The 19,654-nt window shown below is 45.5% G+C and overlaps 1 protein-coding gene across 3 annotated transcripts in view; it reads left to right on the forward strand.

Annotated features, from left to right (window-relative positions):
* LOC144791046 (disintegrin and metalloproteinase domain-containing protein 9-like) overlaps positions 1 to 19,654 on the forward strand; it is a 1,785,694-nt gene that overhangs the window by 1,229,369 nt on the left and 536,671 nt on the right. For 2 of the 3 annotated variants that reach the window (XM_078665681.1, XM_078665682.1), the window contains one exon: positions 12,878 to 13,079. In XM_078665681.1, coding sequence (XP_078521807.1) covers positions 12,878 to 13,079 — 202 coding nt within the window. Of the gene's footprint in view, positions 1 to 12,877; positions 13,080 to 19,654 lie in introns of those variants that run through there. The other variant, XR_013602283.1, reaches the window with a different exon arrangement.

The raw sequence follows: 19,654 nt of genomic DNA on the forward strand, positions 1-19,654 counted from the left end.
GGCCCAAATGTAATACTTTTGTGCACTGCAAATGCATAGCAACTTACTCTCCGAATGCTTTATCTCTAGCAGGGTCAGATATGTTTTGTTGTTACCAACCCTGAGGTACCCTCTGCATAGACTCTGAAAAGATGAAAAGCCGAACGGACCTACCAACATACAAACCTGCGATCAAGAGAACAAACACCAATCTCTTGATTAAATGCAATAATAGTCATAACATCAGCCAGAAGGAAAGGTTAACCCACAAGACCAAAAAATAATATGTATCCAAGACCTTAGGAGAAGAACCTAAAAATCCTTCAATTTCCAATTTACCAAGTGAAATGTCTGCTTAATTCAGACACTCTGTTCATCACCACCCCCTTTTCTGAACCACCCCCTTTTCTGAATTGTAATTTCATCATAGCACCCATATATATATATATATATATATATATTACCTACTGGCGGTCGCCAGTAGGTATATATAGTTAGGATTTTTTCTCTATGGGTTTTTTGAAAATTCTATGTCTAATAACTTTGGCGTTTGTGGACGGAATTGGCTGAAATTTTCAGGAAAATGGCACATTTTGTTTCTGAGCAGCCCTTGAAAATTTGGGGGGGGTTCGTCCAGTGGGGGCCGAGAAAAAAGGCGGGTCCCAAAACGTGCTTTTAACATTGAGTTTTCCATAGGGCGGTTGGCCTCACTTTTAGCCCGAACGGCTGAATGGATTTGCACGAAACTTGGCAAAATTGTAGGGACTGGTAGCCCGATGTGCCTTTTGTAGGTCTCAATATATGTGCTCCAGTGGATTTTGAGAAATTAACGTTTAAAAAAAGATATATATCTGTAACAGCGGACCGGGCAGCGCACTGGTTCGCGGACTTTTCGCGCAACGGAGCTTTGTGAAGCGAAGCTGATTGGTTCTCCGGCGTCTGTCAACATTCCAAACAGTCCGTAGCGGCCGCCATCTTGTCTCTCGGTAGGATCGAGAGACAAGAGGAGGTCAAAACAAAGGGGGAAATAACTATAAGGGGGCATAGTAGATCCTCGCTGACCCCCTAGGTTTGATGTGGAGGTTTTAAAAGGGCCCCGCGGGGCAAAAAAAAATAATAATAATAATAATTGAACGGCTGAATGGATTTGCACGAAACTTGGCAAAATATTAGGGACTGGTAGCCCGATGTGCCTTTGCTAGGTCTCAATATATGTGCTCCAGTGGATTTTGAGAAATTAACGTTCAAAAAAAGATATATATCTGTAACAGGTCTCCGCTTCGCGTAACGGAGGTTTGCGAAGCTGATTGGTCATTCTGTCACTGGGCTATAGTTGGGCTACATCTGGCTGATATTTGGGCTACATTTGTTTTTTTGTGTGTCTGGCGGCCATCTTTGGGCTACATTGGGCTACATTGGGCTTCATTGGGCTACATTCGGCTAATTAGCAAATAGCTCATCGCAAACTAGGAATGGTAAAGAATCGCTATTTATTCCTTAAAGTTCGCTATTTAGGAAATGCAAATAACTTTGATGATACATATGGCGGTTCATCTCTAACAAGATAAGAAGCATAGGGATACATTTATGATGACTGGCGCATCACCAGGGATGTGTTAGTCATTCTGTGCCGCTGTTCCGTCACCTATGGTGTGCTGCATTTACAATGCGGCGCATCATGGGGCAAAAACAGCACAGATGCGTGATGTATCTGTGCCGTAAAGGTGGCGCATTGCTGGAGTTGTATCGCAAGTGTGATGAAGCTCCAGCAAGGGTCGGGGGTGCCCCTGTCGCAGGGTTTCTGTTCTCACACAGAACTGTGGACAGAGGATTGGAACCTCGGCGAATGCATTGCTGGAGTTGTATCGCAAGTGTGATGAAGCTCCAGCAAGGGTCGGGGGTGCCCCTGTCGCAGGGTTTCTGTTCTCACACAGAACTGTGGACAGAGGATTGGAACCTCGGCGAATTAGGGTGTCCCAAAACTCACGTTAGTAATCAAAAACTATTTAGCAAGCTAGGTACAGTGTCACATTGGATATAACAAACTCTCAATGTTTAGACAATCCAGAATATGAACTTATAGTACCTCAGGATACGTGGAACTCATGAACAGTCGGTCGTTATAGATTTCTTAGAAACCAGAACATGGAGTTAAGAAGAACAGATGTGTATTTGAAATGTTTATTTACTAATGCCGTCTTCTCAGGCGTAGTACCTTAGATAATAAAAGTACACATATTATCAGTAGCAAAATTACCAGCATAGTTACTAGTACATAAAAAGTGAATGGTGATAGTATGTTAACATGCTGTAAATGAATAAGAGTTAGCAACACTTATAAGCAGCCGCGGGCCGTGGAGGGAGTTACGGTGAGGCAGGGAGGCGGGGAGGGGGAGAAGCAGGGTGGAGAATACAAGTACACATATTATCAGTAGCAAAATTACCAGCATAATTACTAGTACATAAAAAGCGAATGGTGACAGTATGTTAACATGCTGTAAATGAATAAGAGTTAGCAACACTTATAAGCAGCCGCGGGCCGTGGAGGGAGTTACGGTGGGGCAGGGAGGCGGGGAGGGGGAGGGGCAAGGTAGAGAGGGCTCCACCCTGCTTCTCCCCCTCCCCGCCTCCCTGCCCCATCGTAACTCCCTCCACGGCCCGCGGCTGCTTATATCTCACCCTCCCTAATACACATATTATATTATTTGCTAAGAAGGTCTCTTTGTGTTGGTTTAGGGCGTGCCCATACTTTAGTGTCTTAGATTTGAAGGAATCACATCAGCATACACCAGCTCTCTCTTCATGTGAACCGCATCAACTGTTGTGTATGTGTGTTCGGCAAAGCAATATAAAACCCGCCTCATGCCCAGAATTGGCAGAAGTTGCACTTATGTTATGAGTATGAAGTCGTGGAGATCAGACCTCATAACAATTCTGTATCGTGTTGTTCTTGAAACTTTAGCACTCGCTGTACAGATATAGTTTAACAAGTAAAGCAGATAGTAGACCAATAACATATTATTCTCATGCAAACCACGATGAACTACTAGGTGGAAAGCTAAAGCAACAACTAAGTGTCGTGTGCAGAAGTTGCAAAAAAGGAAAAATGGCGTTTAAACCGGTAATGAGCCCATGCTAACTTAACACGGTGTAAAGATATCCAGGACCTAGATGACACCTCCTCATGATCCGGAAACGAACTGAATAAGATAATAGAAGTGCCATCTCATGAGAGCAGATTGCAAGTTTATATGTGGACGGTCCGCAAGGTAAAGCATTAAAAACTAGGAAAATTTAATGCTAAAGAAAAATAAAACAGCCAAGTACTTTATCGAGTCTTAAGCCAATAGGCAAGGTAAATAATAAAAACTTGACAAATAAGTCAATGAATTGTCAATGAAATGCTAGTACTCAGCATATCAAACATGAAAAAGGTCTATGACATAACTGTGTATGCAAAATAAGCTGCAACAGCCTCCAATAGGAAGTCACCGTCTTCATCCGAAAACAGTTCAGCCATCCAATTTAAAAGCGGAAAAGAACATACGTGCTCTCCCAGCACCGGATCCTCTATCACCATCAGAGGACAGCTCGGTGGGTTTTCAAGAAAGCTCTGTTCCAAGAAAGACTGTGCTGCCGCCAGTAAATTCCAGGGACCAAGTAGTCCATGCATCAATGCCACAGCCATAATCCTTTCGCCAGGACAAACCAACTCGTGAGTAATGATAGGAGTCATCAGCTGATTAAAGTCGACGTCAGGAGAAACCGGTCCGCAGAGACACAAATCAATGGCCCAATCGAAATCACAGGTCAGGCAGTGAAATACAGGCTGGACACAGGTGAAGTAGGAGAACCGAAAAGATAATCCATATGCCGTGCTTAATATCGCCAACGGCATTGTGCCATAATATTCTAGCATGCGATTGCGGAACAGTGTCAGCAGCTGCAGGGTCGGAGGTTGCATAGGAGGGACATCCATATTTAAAAATGTAAAAAAGCACAAGAGCGTCCGCTGGTAATGCAAGTAAAAATGCCAATCCACGAACCAGAGTGCAGAAAATACAATGAAAGGAAGCAGGGATGACTCCAAAGATTTTCTCAAATGAAGTCACGAGACCACTGGTAACAACTTTAAAAAAGTGTGCCAGGGATTTTGTGGAGGATGCGTTAAAGATAGTCGGAAACATGTTGCTGAAATTGAAAGGCAAACCTGTGTACGGGTGTTCGCTATGTGAAGTACGAAAGTTTCACGGGCCGAACTCAAGGCCACCTCTCTCTGAGACAAAAGAGCTCTTATTCTTGCCATGCCGTTGAAACGTGTCCCAAGGTTGGTATTTGTGGCCAGATTGAAAACTCCCTATGTTCATGTGTGGGAGGAAATAGAACATTTCTGCAGCAAATAACCCGTTCACTTACTGTTACGATAAAAGGAATACTTTTAATTAACTCAGAACAATCTTCATTATTGAGCATCAAATAACTACCATTTTCCAACAACTTGAACGTGGGGATGATAGCAGGAACTGGCGTGCCTTGCAACACGCAAGCCATATTTGGTCGGTGTTTGTTGCATGAATCGTGTAACTGTATGTGCCTACACATTAGTGAATGATCTGGCGTCTCAGTGCATTCCTCTCCATTCAGATAAACTTCTTGATCATCTTTGAAACATCTGTATGTGTATGGAAGCGACCAGACCTCATGAAGAAAAGCACTACCTAAAGGTTCATAACGACCTATTGGTATATATTTCATACAATTTGAAAACTTATATAAAGCAAAAGGCAGCGTTATTAAACCGTGGATAAGGCATGTTGCCAAAAAACCCGCAATCCTCTGCTGATGATGTCACTGAGCATGTCATGAATGATGTAATATGTGACATCATCAGCAGTGGATTACGGGTAATGGTATCTCTAGTTTACTCCCCTATAGCTGTCTTTCTTTTAACATAAGTGTGTGTTTCCTTTCCTTATACTTACTGTTTTTGGTTCGCTTCCAGTTCGCGTACCAGCGAGCGAACTAGGAAGCGAACTAAGAGAAATAGAGGTTGGCACAGTTCCAAATATTGTACCAATTTTTTAATAACGGGGAGGTAGTTCTGAAAATAACTTTTTTTTTTATTTTTCTGAACATTTTTTTACTGTTTTTGAATTTTTCGGAACAGTTTTATATTTTTTTGGGTTTTTCTTGGAGGGGGCAATGAAAACGATTCATTGTAAAGGGCTCAACAGGAGCAACAAAACAAAAAAAAGAAGTATTTATTATTTTGGGCGTTTCGGACAAACTTGCATATGATAGTCAATAGCTCTGTTGATCAGAGTGATGCTTTTTTCTCCGTAGGAAATGAATCCATCGCAAAATGCGCAGGTGTGTTTTACATCACCAAATCTCATTTGTATATTTGGCACCATCTCCCTGCCCTCTGGTCCCGTTACTTCCGGTACAACAGATCTTCTGGCCATAATAGGGAGATTATCTAGGTCGTTCCGAAACTGTGCAGCACTGTAGTTGTTAGGATGCCACCTAGTCATATGGCGATGCATTGTGTAGTTTCCGAAACTGTATTTTTTGTCGGTCCCTCTGGACAGTCTATCTTGACATATAAGGCAAGTTACGTATCTTGCATTTACTTTTTTCTGACCTTTGGGAATTTTAAAAAATTGCCAAATGAAGTTTTCTTTCCGGTGAGACGTCCTGGGCTGCTCAGGCAAAAACTGCCTCTCTTCGTGCTCGTCCTCCTGTTCCTCTTCTTCTTCTTCTTGTTGAATTACAACTTGAGCAGGTGGTCCACTCTTCCTTGGATGTGGTGGAGGTGGTGGGGAAGCACCAGCTGAAGCTACTAAAGAAGCCATTGCTCAGTGATCACAAAGGGTCTTTCTCTCACAATGATGAAAGTCAGAGTGAGGAAAGAAGGAGGGATTTTCATCATTTGGGAAAAACAAGAGTTCTCAACCAATCAAAAGTGTTCATTTTAGATTATATGACCTAGTCTTACATCATTAGGAAACCAAAAGTGAAATGAACCAATGAAAAGTGTTATTACCAAGTCACATGACTTGCTGTGTTTACGTTAAGCGCTTTGCAGGGCCTCACGGTTTGCTTCCAGAAACCTGCGCTTTGCGACTCGCTTCGCGTACCAGTTCGCTAACGTAGCACGTCATATGACGTATCACGCGACAACGTGAAACGTCATGCGGACGGGAGGCGTCACGATGTTGTTTTCTAACGCGGCACTTGCGGTAAAGAAACGTTTACCGGCTCGCGGTCTATTTCGCGGCATCAAGGTCAGCTAACGGGAAGCTTCCCGATTCGCGAAGCGGGAACGAAGAAAAAAAAATATTTAAAAAAAAAATTATTCATAAACATATAAAATATATTTTTGGATTTAAAGAAGAATACATTTTACAGCTACAGATATTAGCTGTTAAAAAACCAATGAAATTCACAGAAAAAACCATAGGTTATAGACCATATATAGTTAGGAATTAGCATTTACAAAACCTTGAAAATTCACTGAAAAAACCATAGGTTATAGACCATATATAGTTAGGAATTAGCATTTAGAAAACCTTATTTTACTCACACAAAACCATTGAAATTCCATATATAGTTAGTTGCACTAACTATATATCGCGCACCCGCAATCCACTGCTGATGATGTCACATATTACATCATTCATGACATGGTCAGTGACATCACTGATGACATCACTGATGACATCTCAAATGACATCACTGATGACAACATCCAGTGACTGTATGTTTCTGTAAAGTTAAAATATGTCTTAGATATTGAAGAATGAGTGGATGTATAAGTGTCTGGATGAAGGATTTAGTAGGTGCGTGACTGACTGTATGAGTGAGTGATTAAATGTGTCTCACTGAATGCATGGGTTAGTGACTAAACTGTCTTAATTTGTGCATCATTATGTCTGTTGTGATGTAAACTGCTGCATGTGTTGATCATTAGCTATACGAGAGGCTATATGTGTTATTAATTGGTTGCCCAAGTATTTCTATGGGAGATTGAGTTTGTGTGGGGGTGGCTGGGAGGTGTGTGACTCTGTGCATAGATGTGTGAGCAGTTGATTCACTAGGTGTATGAGTTCAAGAGTGCATGTGGAAAAAGCTACATGGGCGGTTGACTGTGTGCATGAGTGTATTGATGAGTGAATGGATATCTCAATGCTACATGTCATAGTAAGTACATATGTAAAACACAGTACATGTGAGAGTTGGCATATATAAATAACTGTGCATGAGAGCCACTGAATGTGTGAGTGGCTGTATGGATCATTGTGAACTTGTATCAGGGATTGTATAAGAGACTAAATATGTGTTAGTATATGTTTGAATAAGTAAGGTGTGTATAACTGTATAGTTGAGGAAATGGAGGTGAGATTGTTTCTTTGCATGACTGACTAGGTGTGTGAGTAACTCCATGGATGAGTGACAGTGTGTGAGTGTCTGTATACACTGAGTGTATCTAAGGTTATATTAGAGTCTGAAGAGGTTTATCGTATTAGCACAAGAATGATGTCAAATGAGATGTCATCAGTGATGTCATCAGTGATGTCATTTGAGATGTCATCAGTGATGTCATCAGTGATGTCACTGACCATGTCATGAATGATGTAATATGTGACATCATCAGCAGTGGATTGCGGGTGCGCGATATATAGTTAGTGCAACTAACTATATATGGAATTTCAATGGTTTTGTGTGAGTAAAATAAGGTTTTCTAAATGCTAATTCCTAACTATATATGGTCTATAACCTATGGTTTTTTCAGTGAATTTTCAAGGTTTTGTAAATGCTAATTCCTAACTATATATGGTCTATAACCTATGGTTTTTTCTGTGAATATATATATATATATATATATATATATATATCTTCATATTACTGATAGCTACATTATTCTATGTTTTCAACATGTATATGAGTGACTGCATAAACAAGTACATTTTTTATCATAACTATCTACAATTGCTTCACTATTGATTTACAAAAATATATATATAAATAAAATTAATTTAAAGTACATCAACACTTGAAAGCTGGAGTTTATTTAATGCATCATTAATATACATATACTGCCTTCCTTAATGCAGCTATATACCTTCGATGTACTTATGGAGCTATATATTTATAATTTTTCTTCTAATTCAGCATATCTAATGCACTGCCCTATTTTTCACCGTATACCGCTCTCAATATATCCTCTACCTCAACTCTCTGACTCATCTCAAACGTCTTTCTATTACTCTTTCCAATGCATCACCCTATTTCTCACCCTATACATCTATCAACATTTCCTATACCTCTACTCTTTCATTCACCCCAAACCCCATACCACTACTTTGATCGTACCTCTATGGTCCTCAAAACAACCCTTTCTAAACTCTTCCCTACTCTACTTCTTGCATCATCTCATACCTCTTTTACTATTCCGATCCCCAAAAACAAGCCTTTCTAAGCCCTTCCCTCTGATTGTTCCCCCTCCACCTCCCTTTTACTCATCCCATGCCTCCTCCTATTGCTACAAGCTCCAAAACAAACTAAAAAAGAGAAATATACACACACACACACACACACATATAAAAAGTGCGAGGCAGCATTTCGAACTTTGATGCAGCTTCACAGCCATTGAGGAAGGGAACTGGAGTTCCCGAAACGCGTTTGGCAAACTGAAAATTCTGAAGTAATGCTGTCACGATGTTCTTTGCTGGCAAGCAGATTCTCAATAAATGGAGATATTGAAACTGCCTGAGGTTTCCTTTCACCGGGGCTTACCTTTTGTGATGGAATATTGAGCGGCTCGAGTCCAGCCGCGAAGGGAAGCCCACTGCTGCTGAGCGGGCCTGTGCTGACATTAAGAACGTGCCAGTGCGCAAGGGAGGCAGTGCTCCGAGAACCTACTACAAAGCAGGGCAAAGTTCAAAGTGCCAACACTTCAACCCACTTGGACAATAAAAGAAGTTATTTTGCTGTAAAGATTCGAGGCACTCACTGGAGTTTTAATTCCTTGCACTACATGTCCCAGAAGGCTGTTAGTGCCACACCCAACAGGGCGGGGCCGTTGAATATAAAAAGTGCGAGGCAGCATTTCGAACTTTGATGCAGCTTCACAGCCATTGAGGAAGGGAACTGGAGTTCCCGAAACGCGTTTGGCAAGCTGAAAATTCTGAAGTAATGCTGTCACGATGTTCTTTGCTGGCAAGCAGATTCTCAATAAATGGAGATATTGAAACTGCCTGAGGTTTCCTTTCACCGGGGCTTACCTTTTGTGATGGAATATTGAGCGGCTCGAGTCCAGCCGCGAAGGGAAGCCCACTGCTGCTGAGCGGGCCTGTGCTGACATTAAGAACGTGCCAGTGCGCAAGGGAGGCAGTGCTCCGAGAACCTACTACAAAGCAGGGCAAAGTTCAAAGTGCCAACACTTCAACCCACTTGGACAATAAAAGAAGTTATTTTGCTGTAAAGATTCGAGGCACTCACTGGAGTTTTAATTCCTCGCACTACATGTCCCAGAAGGCTGTTAGTGCCACACCCAACAGGGCGGGGCCGTTGAATATAAAAAGTGCGAGGCAGCATTTCGAACTTTGATGCAGCTTCACAGCCATTGAGGAAGGGAACTGGAGTTCCCGAAACGCGTTTGACAAACTGAAAATTCTGAAGTAATGCTGTCACGATGTTCTTTGCTGGCAAGCAGATTCTCAATAAATGGAGATATTGAAACTGCCTGAGGTTTCCTTTCACCGGGGCTTACCTTTTGTGATGGAATATTGAGCGGCTCGAGTCCAGCCGCGAAGGGAAGCCCACTGCTGCTGAGCGGGCCTGTGCTGACATTAAGAACGTGCCAGTGCGCAAGGGAGGCAGTGCTCCGAGAACCTACTACAAAGCAGGGCAAAGTTCAAAGTGCCAACACTTCAACCCACTTGGACAATAAAAGAAGTTATTTTGCTGTAAAGATTCGAGGCACTCACTGGAGTTTTAATTCCTCGCACTACATGTCCCAGAAGGCTGTTAGTGCCACACCCAACAGGGCGGGGCCGTTGAATATAAAAAGTGCGAGGCAGCATTTCGAACTTTGATGCAGCTTCACAGCCATTGAGGAAGGGAACTGGAGTTCCCGAAACGCGTTTGGCAAACTGAAAATTCTGAAGTAATGCTGTCACGATGTTCTTTGCTGGCAAGCAGATTCTCAATAAATGGAGATATTGAAACTGCCTGAGGTTTCCTTTCACCGGGGCTTACCTTTTGTGATGGAATATTGAGCGGCTCGAGTCCAGCCGCGAAGGGAAGCCCACTGCTGCTGAGCGGGCCTGTGCTGACATTAAGAACGTGCCAGTGCGCAAGGGAGGCAGTGCTCCGAGAACCTACTACAAAGCAGGGCAAAGTTCAAAGTGCCAACACTTCAACCCACTTGGACAATAAAAGAAGTTATTTTGCTGTAAAGATTCGAGGCACTCACTGGAGTTTTAATTCCTCGCACTACATGTCCCAGAAGGCTGTTAGTGCCACACCCAACAGGGCGGGGCCGTTGAATATAAAAAGTGCGAGGCAGCATTTCGAACTTTGATGCAGCTTCACAGCCATTGAGGAAGGGAACTGGAGTTCCCGAAACGCGTTTGGCAAACTGAAAATTCTGAAGTAATGCTGTCACGATGTTCTTTGCTGGCAAGCAGATTCTCAATAAATGGAGATATTGAAACTGCCTGAGGTTTCCTTTCACCGGGGCTTACCTTTTGTGATGGTATATAAATCGCCGATACGCGTCTGTGGTTTAGCCTGTAGTTAATAAACTACTGCGTGAGAAGGAACCTCCCGAGTGCTGTCTCTTCATTCCTGGGGATCTACCTGGAGTTGTTGAGCGCTGTATATATATATATATATATATCAATTCAAACGGCAACTTTTCTTTAAAGTAACCCAAAGGACACAAAGGGGATGGTGTTGAAGATCAGTTTACTGCAACATATCAACAGGCATAATGCATTTCGACGCTATGGTCTTCGTCAGATGCCATTCAAAACGGAAAAGGGATTCCACCCTCATTTAAAACTCCTTGGCTCCTCCTTTGAAGTGGAGTGCAGCTGGCCCCAATTACGAACAGTCTTTCTTTGTAGTTTTAATACCTTTGACTACATTACCCAGAAGTCTCTGGATGAGTTCCAGATGCCGATGGGGCTCTTTGATTACAGCTGTGAATGCCTTGTAGAGGTGGGTGCAATGTTCCCAATTGCTCTGATACTGTACATTCCGATCTCCCTCACGTCCCCCACACGCTTCGCCTCTTTCAAAACTTCTTCCAGCGCTGGTCTCAGAAAACGTAGAGGAGTGCCTGTTTACTTCCGTCAATTCCGGGTTGCCTTTAGTGCAAAAGACCAAATTGCTGGGTAGGTTTCCTGAGGCGGTCCGAGGTACTTCCAATACCTTGGTTAACTTCGATGTCACCAGAAAACCCTCGGACTCTTGGAATCGGGTCCTTTCACACGCTTCTGGTGTGCGTACTAAATCATCAATTCAAACGGCAACTTTTCTTTAAAGTAACCCAAAGGACACAAAGGGGATGGTGTTGAAGATCAGTTTACTGCAACATATCAACAGGCATAATGCATTTCGACGCTACGGTCTTCGTCAGATGCCATTCAAAACGGAAAAGGGATTCCACCCTCATTTAAAACTCCTTGGCTCCTCCTTTGAAGTGGAGTGCAGCTGGCCCCAATTACAAACACAGTCTTTCTTTGTAGTTTCAATACCTTTGACTACATTACCCAGAAGTCTCTGGATGAGTTGTAGATGCCGATGGGGCTCTTTGATTACAGCTGTGAATGCCTTGTAGAGGTGGGTGCTATGTTCCCAATTGCTCCGATACTGTACATTCCGATCTCCCTCAAGTCCCCCACACGCTTCGCCTCTTTCAAAACTTCTTCCAGCGCTGGTCTCAGAAAACGTAGAGCAGTGCCTGTTTTCTTCCGTCAATTCCGGGTTGCCTTTAGTGCAAAAGACAAAATTGCTGGGTAGGTTTCCTGAGGCGGTCCGAGGTACTTCCAGTACCTTGGTTAACTTCGATGTCACCAGAAAACCCTCGGACTCTTGGGAACGGGTCCTTTCACACGCTTCTGTATATATATATTTTTTTATTTCTAAATCCCTCCCTCTTCTATCCCTCCACTATCATTTTCAATCCAAATAACAGACTAACATGTCCACCACTCAAATTTATTTTATATTTAACTATACCATTACTTCTTTTTGGGTTTCGGAGTAGCATGCCACTCGCCAAAAAAGCACTTCAACATCTCATCTGGGGTAGCAAGTGCTATATAAATACAAACCCTTTTCCCTCTTTTATCCTTCCACTATCCTTCTCAATCCAAATAACTGACTAACATATCCACCACTCAAAGCATTTTCATATTTAGCTATAATAATTCACCAGTAATCGTTTATGGGTTCCAGAATAGTGTGCTACTCACCGAAAAAGCACTTAAACCCCTTGTCAGGGCTTGTAAGTGCTATATAAATGCAATTACAATACAATACAGTAAACATGAGGAAATACAGAATACTGTCCCTTTGCTGATTTTGAAGCAGTAATACAAGCACAATGTGTTTGGCTTTAATGTGATAACCATGGAAGTACAGGGAAGCACAAATGCACTTCACATGTGTACCACATTCAAACCAAATCTTTTAACTTTCCACATACTGTGAAGAATAGTATTGTTCAATGTACTATTGTGTAGTATAACTCAAGCACCCTGATATGTAGAACAATTCTCAGTGACCATGTCAAGCAGAGGGACAATTTACGCTACAGCTAAAGTAAACAACATATCTACAATCTTTTTAATGTAAAATATGTTTTCTTTTTTAATGTTTTCAGGGATGCGGGATGTGGAAAGATACATTGTGCATTTCCATCACAACAGCCAACTTTTTCTTTGATGGCAGCTATTCAATACTTTGGTACCAAAAATTCTCGATGTGCTTCGGTAGAGTTCATACCTCAAACTCAAGATGAAAAAAAGGATCTTCCATTTCTTCCCTTGTTGGTTGCTGCTGGCACAAAGTGTGGCATGGATAAGGTAAATGAAATGCAAAATAGAGTAAATAAAATCATGCCCCTAAATAATAAACAAAACGTCTGACATATGGAATAAGTATGACTACAATATTACCAAAGTTCTAATTAGCAGTTCAAAGTTTACAATCATTCATTGTTGTTTAAACTTGTTTAGTACTTGTGGTGTTATTTTAGATATATAAAGCCAATGGTTAAAGTGACTTTATAGTTAGGTCTTGTAATAATACAAAAATGAAAGTTTGAAAAACAAAAATCCCTGAAATTTACCAGTTAAACTTTACTGACCTAACTATAATCTGAGCCCCACGATTCACTGCCTACGACCTCACATATCACGTCACTAATGAGCTGTTAAGTGACATAATTGATAACATTTCAAATGACATCACTGTTCACATAACTAATGGCATCATCCAAGCTTGGGCGCCTGTTCGTAGCCATGCGATTTACAAATCCCAAGCAGCTGCTTGTGAAATAGAAACAGTGTAATTAGTACTGGAGACAAGTCTCATTCAGCATGGTAAAAGTTAAGAGGTGAACACATTAGTAAACTGTGAACTTTCAGATCCGAGTCCATGGCCCCGCCCCTCACTCCAGGCCTGCTCTTTCCATTGTGCTACCACTGCCCATTCCGCCTGCCCAGCGTGGTTAGCTTGCTGCTCTGTCCTGCTCTCCATTGTCTATGTCTGTGCTCCTCCCACCTACCCTCCATGGTCTATTGTGCTGCCACTATCCGGCCTACCGACCTGCATGGTCAGCTTCCTGCCCCTTCCCCCTTCTCCCTATCATCAATTGTCAGAGTCCAGCCCCTACCTCTTTCTTCTGCCCCCCAGTGTTCGCTGTACCTGCATTTGCCCCTCCATTTTGCCCACTGTGATCCTGTTGTGATGCCACTAACCCCCCTGCATGCCATGCAAGGTCCGTTACGCTGCCACTGCTCCTTTAACCTGCCCTGCATAGCTGGCTTTCTGCCCCTGCCCCCCTCCCATCTTCCCTCTGTTGTCTGTGTGCATGACCCTCGTGCCCTTCGTGATGCATTGTGCTTTCTCTGCCCCTTCCACATGCCTTACATGTTCAGCTTGCTTCTCCTGCCCCTGTCCCTCTCACCCTGGCCCTCCATTTTTCGTGTGCTGTCCCATGCCCCCTCCCTCCTGCCCTCCATGGTCTGTTGTGCTGCCAATGCCCCTCCTGCCAGTCCTGCATCATCTGTTGTCCTAACTCTGCCCCCCCATCTGCCCTCTGCGGTCAGCTTGTAGTCGCTTTTCCCTCCCCTGCCTTCCGGTGTCTGAGTTCGTACCCAACCCCCTTGCGACTGCCCTCTATTGTCTGTTGTTCGGCCACTTCCCCTCCCACTTGCCTTGCCCTTTCCCTTAACGAAGTGTTCTAATTACCAACTGGAACGCTGATATTCTGTAGTTATGGCAAGTGTGTGTCACACCTGAAATTATGATTAGTGCTCTAGAAGGTTCAAACAAAGCCACGCTTTCTGAGTTCTCAAATAGCGACACAGGGCATTTAAACTTGCTCCTATTTTTATGTTTATTTATCCAATTGATCACTTGTTTATGTGTTACACCGGTTAGTTAAGCGATCTGCACACTCCTATCATTGGACTGCATTTTGGTGATATTTGAGCCGCCCCCAAATATTCCCTCTCGGGGAACATCTTGGAAGTCTTTGTATTTCTTTCTTCATTTACTGCAGTATGGTCTGTATGAAATGCCGTCAGTTATACAGCTGTTTTGTCATAAATGCAGAATGTTACCACACTAGTTGCTTATTAGGACATTGTGGTAAAGGGGCAGTTGATTAGCAGGGAGTCAACTCACACGTTACAGCTGGTGTTGAAAACATGTTTAAATCTACAGGTCAGAATGTTTACTGAAAAAGACGAGGAAGATATTTGAGAACTCATTAAAATGTGCCCTCATTTTGCTTCCTGGAGCAGTAACTATAATTTCGATGACAAAACGACCCTCATAATTTTGGTCATTGTAAAGGAATTTTGTCAAGTTTTACAGGTTTAATTCAATCAAAATGGCTTCAGGCATGTCCCACTGTTGCCTTAAATAAGAATGTTGGTGCAGACTTTATTCTTGTATGGCTAAGGAAGATAGTGTGAATATATATAACATATGCTCTCAAAATAGCTTCTGGAACACTTTCCATAACCATCATGTGATAATTGTGAGAAAAAAACAGGTTTCTCTCAAACATGGTTCATCAGATCCCAGCAGAGGTACAACATTTTATACAGTGTAAAATTACCTTAGGGTACACCACAATTCCTAAACTTATTATGGTGGACAGCAGCAAATGATTTATATTGTGATTTAAAACTGTTATCACCCTTTACATCACAATACAATTACAATGCAACTCAGTGCAGATCATGCCCCAGAGACCTGTAATGGCTGGTGTGGGGAGGGGGTGTTTGGGACAACTCCACATGCCTTTTGGAGTCAGGGTGTTCTCATGCCCCTTATAAAATTTTGTATTCATTTTCATGTCTCGGATTCCTGCATTGATACCACAACATATTGTTCCGGTTGTGAGCAACGGAGCAGGGACAGAATATCGATCAAAAGTATCGAGTTGCGAGGGGGCGTGGCTAAGGAGGCCATCATGGCGGACGCAGCTTAACAGAGCTCCGTCCCGCCGCTACAATATCCGCCAATTTATCCTTCCTCCCCCGCACCTGACGATATCCCGGTGTGGTGTGGTGCAGCGGAGGGTGATCGGCAGCCGTGGTGCAACTTTGGGCCGATTCAGGGCATCGAGAGATGCTGCACGGCGCCCGAGACCGGCGTGGCCTACGACGAGCAGCGGACCTCGAGTTTGGCGACGCCCAGAGGGGTGGATGGCTGGCGGCGGCAGTGCTGGCTCTGACCCGCTGGTGTCGGCGGATCCCTTGCCATCGTGATCCGAGGGGGTGCGGCGCTGCCGCAGGCTGGCGCATTGGTGGCACGTTGACTGGGGACGCTGGCGGACGATCGGAGGGGTCGCCGGAGCCCGGGAGCATCTGCCATGCTGAATGCGGACAGAGAGGCGCACAGGGAAGACCGCCTGTGGTATCCGGGCAAACGAACGGTCACTAGTACCCTGGCAGTCGCATCGGACTACAAGCAGCGGACCCCGGTACCGACAAGTAAGCCTCTTCTAGTGGCGAGGGACAGCGACGAGCGCCCTGGATCGGGCCCCTGCAACGGCCATCTTGGGGTTGCAGCAGTCAGTGGGCGGCGGGGATACCAGAGCCCCGAATTAACCCCTCACCATATGGCAAAATCAGCCTCCCTGCCCCCACCGCCATAGATAATTAAACCCGGGCCCCATTTGACTGAGGCTGAAGCCCCACAGCGGAGCACTGCGTACAGTGCGCTGAGGTGACCTCGGAGGAAAGGCGCAAGGGGTAGATACTGCGAATCACGACCGGCGTGCAGGGCCTGGGCCTCCAACTGCTTTATCCAGCTCAGACGATGACCAGAGGTGGGAGTGTCGGCGGAGCCTCGAAACAGGGGACTATAGACAAATTCACTGGCCCAAGTGGACACTCTGGGGCTTCGAGTGCCGGCCAGGCCCAGGGGCCGGACAATGCAGCTCTCCTGGCGGCAATCACCCAATCCAGGGACACGCTGGATGCCAAAATAGGGGCCGTTGGAGCCGATGTTACCCTGCTGCGCTAGGACCTGCGAAATGCGGTGGCCCTCATTACTGAAGCGGAAGCCCGGATCACCGGAGTGGAAGACGATATGGTGATTTTAAAGAGGAAGGTGACCCACATGGAAGGTATACAGAAGGGCCTGGCGCTCCGGGCCGAGGACGCCGAAGGACGGGCTCGGCGCAACAATCTTTGCTTTGTCGGCCTTCCGGAGGACTGCAAAAAGGGCAACATGGAAACCTTTCTCACGGAGTGGCTAGAGGGCTGGCTCCCACCAGAGTCCCTATCCCGCTGCTTTGTTATCGAACGGGCCCACAGAGCACTGACTCAAAAACCACCGGTTGGTGAGCGCCCGAGGCCGGTCATAGCCAGGTTGCTCAATTATCACGACCGGGATATGATCCTGAAACAAGCCCGATTGAAAGAGCCTCTCATGTGGGATAACCAGCGGATCTTGATCTTCCCAGACTATACGAAACTGGTGCAGCAACAGTGGCAATCTTTCACGGTGGCTAAAGCCCGCCTGCGCACTCTCAAGATTCAATATGCCTTGCTTTATCCAGCGCGTCTACGAGTGGTCTATCAGTCCCGCACTCTATTCTTCAACTCCCCTGAAGAGGTGTTCACCTGGACAGACGAGACGGTGCGAGTCCGACCACACACTCCGCCGGCTCGAGACTCGGACTCATCCTCCTCGGCAGTGCCACCGCGGACGCCCCGGCGCTCACGCAGCAGAAGTAATTGGAGATCTCGCTCATCGAAACGCTCCCCGGCCAAAAAGGGAACCACGGAAGACACTAACCCTCCAGACTCTCCGAAAGTAGATCCGTGAAGGATGAAGGGACATAGCTTATTGGCTTGATTGCTATATCCCAATATAAGCTGGGTGGCAGATACTGACGACCTGGCTAGGGAAGATGTATGCTTACAGTAGCCTGGCCACTGGCAGACAAATGTAGACCTACGGACACGGGATGTGAGTCGGGTTGGGGGGATGATCTAATAGGCGGACACGCGCCTCAGAGTTGGGGTAGTTTGCTTTTCTAAGGGGGTAGTTGGGACGTTCTGGGTTCATTGGTGGGGATCCATTGGCATAGGTGGTCTCGAGTCTCCCGTTGGGGGCTGGGGATGCTTTATACCGCAATAGGTACTTCAACGTTGCTGAGGTATGGGGAGGGGGGAGGTGGGGATGCTCTCTGGGACTGTTGGTTGAATTTGGGGTTGGGGAGAAGGGGATGGGGGCTGGAGGTGTGTTTGGGAACTGAGGGATGGGGGGAGGGAGTTGTTTTGCACATGGTTGTCTCGAAAGATGCTGTTGAGGTGCCCAAGTCCAATGTGCCCACTGCCTGGTATACAATTGCGTCTACGCTTAGATGGGGGCTGAAAAACGCTGAGCGGACACCTGTTAGAGCCTTGATGAAAGTGATGAGTTGGAATGTACGGGGTATGCTTGACAAAATTAAGAGAAGTGCTGTGCTGAGACAGGGGAAGAGAGAGAAAGTGGATGCCTTGATGTTACAAGAAACACTCCTACTAGGTAATAAAGTACTGAGCCTACAGAGATATGGCTACGACCAGGTCTATCACGCCGGCTTTGGGAGAGGATCTCGGGGTGTGGCGATATTGCTGCACCGCAGACTGTCTTACACTCATATGAAACAATGGGCAGACCCCCAGGACTGCTATGTCTTTGTACAGGGGACGGTGGGTACAGAGCCAATAATCTTCGGAAGTGTGTATGCCCCACCCCCACTACAATGGGCACTGATTGAAAAACTGTTCACAATATGGGCTGAAATCCCTGAGGGCCTGGCTGTGATCGGGGGGGACTGGAATGATGTCATGCATTGTCGGCTCGACCGCCTCAGACTTAGGGGCGACCCTATAGCAGATACCCCCACTAAATTGAATGACATGGTGCGAGGCATGGATTGGGTGGACACATGGCGACACCTCCACACACATGAACGAGAATACTCCTACGTCTCGGCAGTCCACAACTCGTTTTCGAGACTGGACTATGTTTTTGTCCCTGCCACGGTTGTGAATAGGGTGGTCTCGGCATCCATCATGCCGCGTGGATTGTCGGATCACTCCCCGGTGGTAGTTGAAGTTACCCTAGATAAGGGGAGACAGCCATTCAGGTGGCGCCTCTCCACTTGGAAACTGCAACAGGAAGCATATCAGCAACATTTGGAAGTAGCCATCGCCCGATACTGGTAGGAGAATCTGGGCACTGTGTCCGACATACGGACGGCCTGGGAAGCTCTGAAGCCCACGCTTCGTGGGGTGGATATAGCCTGGTGTGCAGCAGCGTGCCGCAAACGACAGGAAGAGCTGGTGCGGGCCGCAGCAACAGTAGACCGGCTGGAGACTCAGTGTGGAGTTGCGAGTCACCAGGAAGATGTAGGGCAGCTGCTACTGGCAGAACAAACATATGCATCTCTTCTGTTAGACGAGGCTAGGCAGGTCTGGCTGGCGACGAGAAGTAGAATATATCAGTGGGGCGACAAGTCCAGCACGATGCTCCATAGGCTCTGTCAAAAAGTGTTTCAGGCACAGGAACTACCGGGCCTCAGGGACGATACCGGAACCTCCATTTCAGCCCCGAGGGAGCTGGCGGACAGTTTCGCCCGCTACCTTGCGGCCCAATATGCCCCACGGGACTCCCTCTTGGCACTTGACGTTGACAAATTTATAACTGATCTTCCGCCCCGTGTGCTCCCGGACGATGTGCGTGAGCGCCTTGAGGCCCCGCTGTCGGCCAAGGAACTAGGTACAGCTCTGGGGGAGCTCAACACTGGTAAGGCCCCAGGACCCAACGGTTTTCCGAGTGAGTTTTTCAAACGCTATCATCTCCAACTAGGGCCGCATTATAAAGCTGCCCTGGAGGCAGCGAGAAAGGAGGGCCTCCTACC

The sequence above is a fragment of the Lissotriton helveticus genome, chromosome 11 (assembly GCF_964261635.1).
Source record: "Lissotriton helveticus chromosome 11, aLisHel1.1, whole genome shotgun sequence".
Lineage (NCBI taxonomy): Eukaryota > Metazoa > Chordata > Amphibia > Caudata > Salamandridae > Lissotriton > Lissotriton helveticus.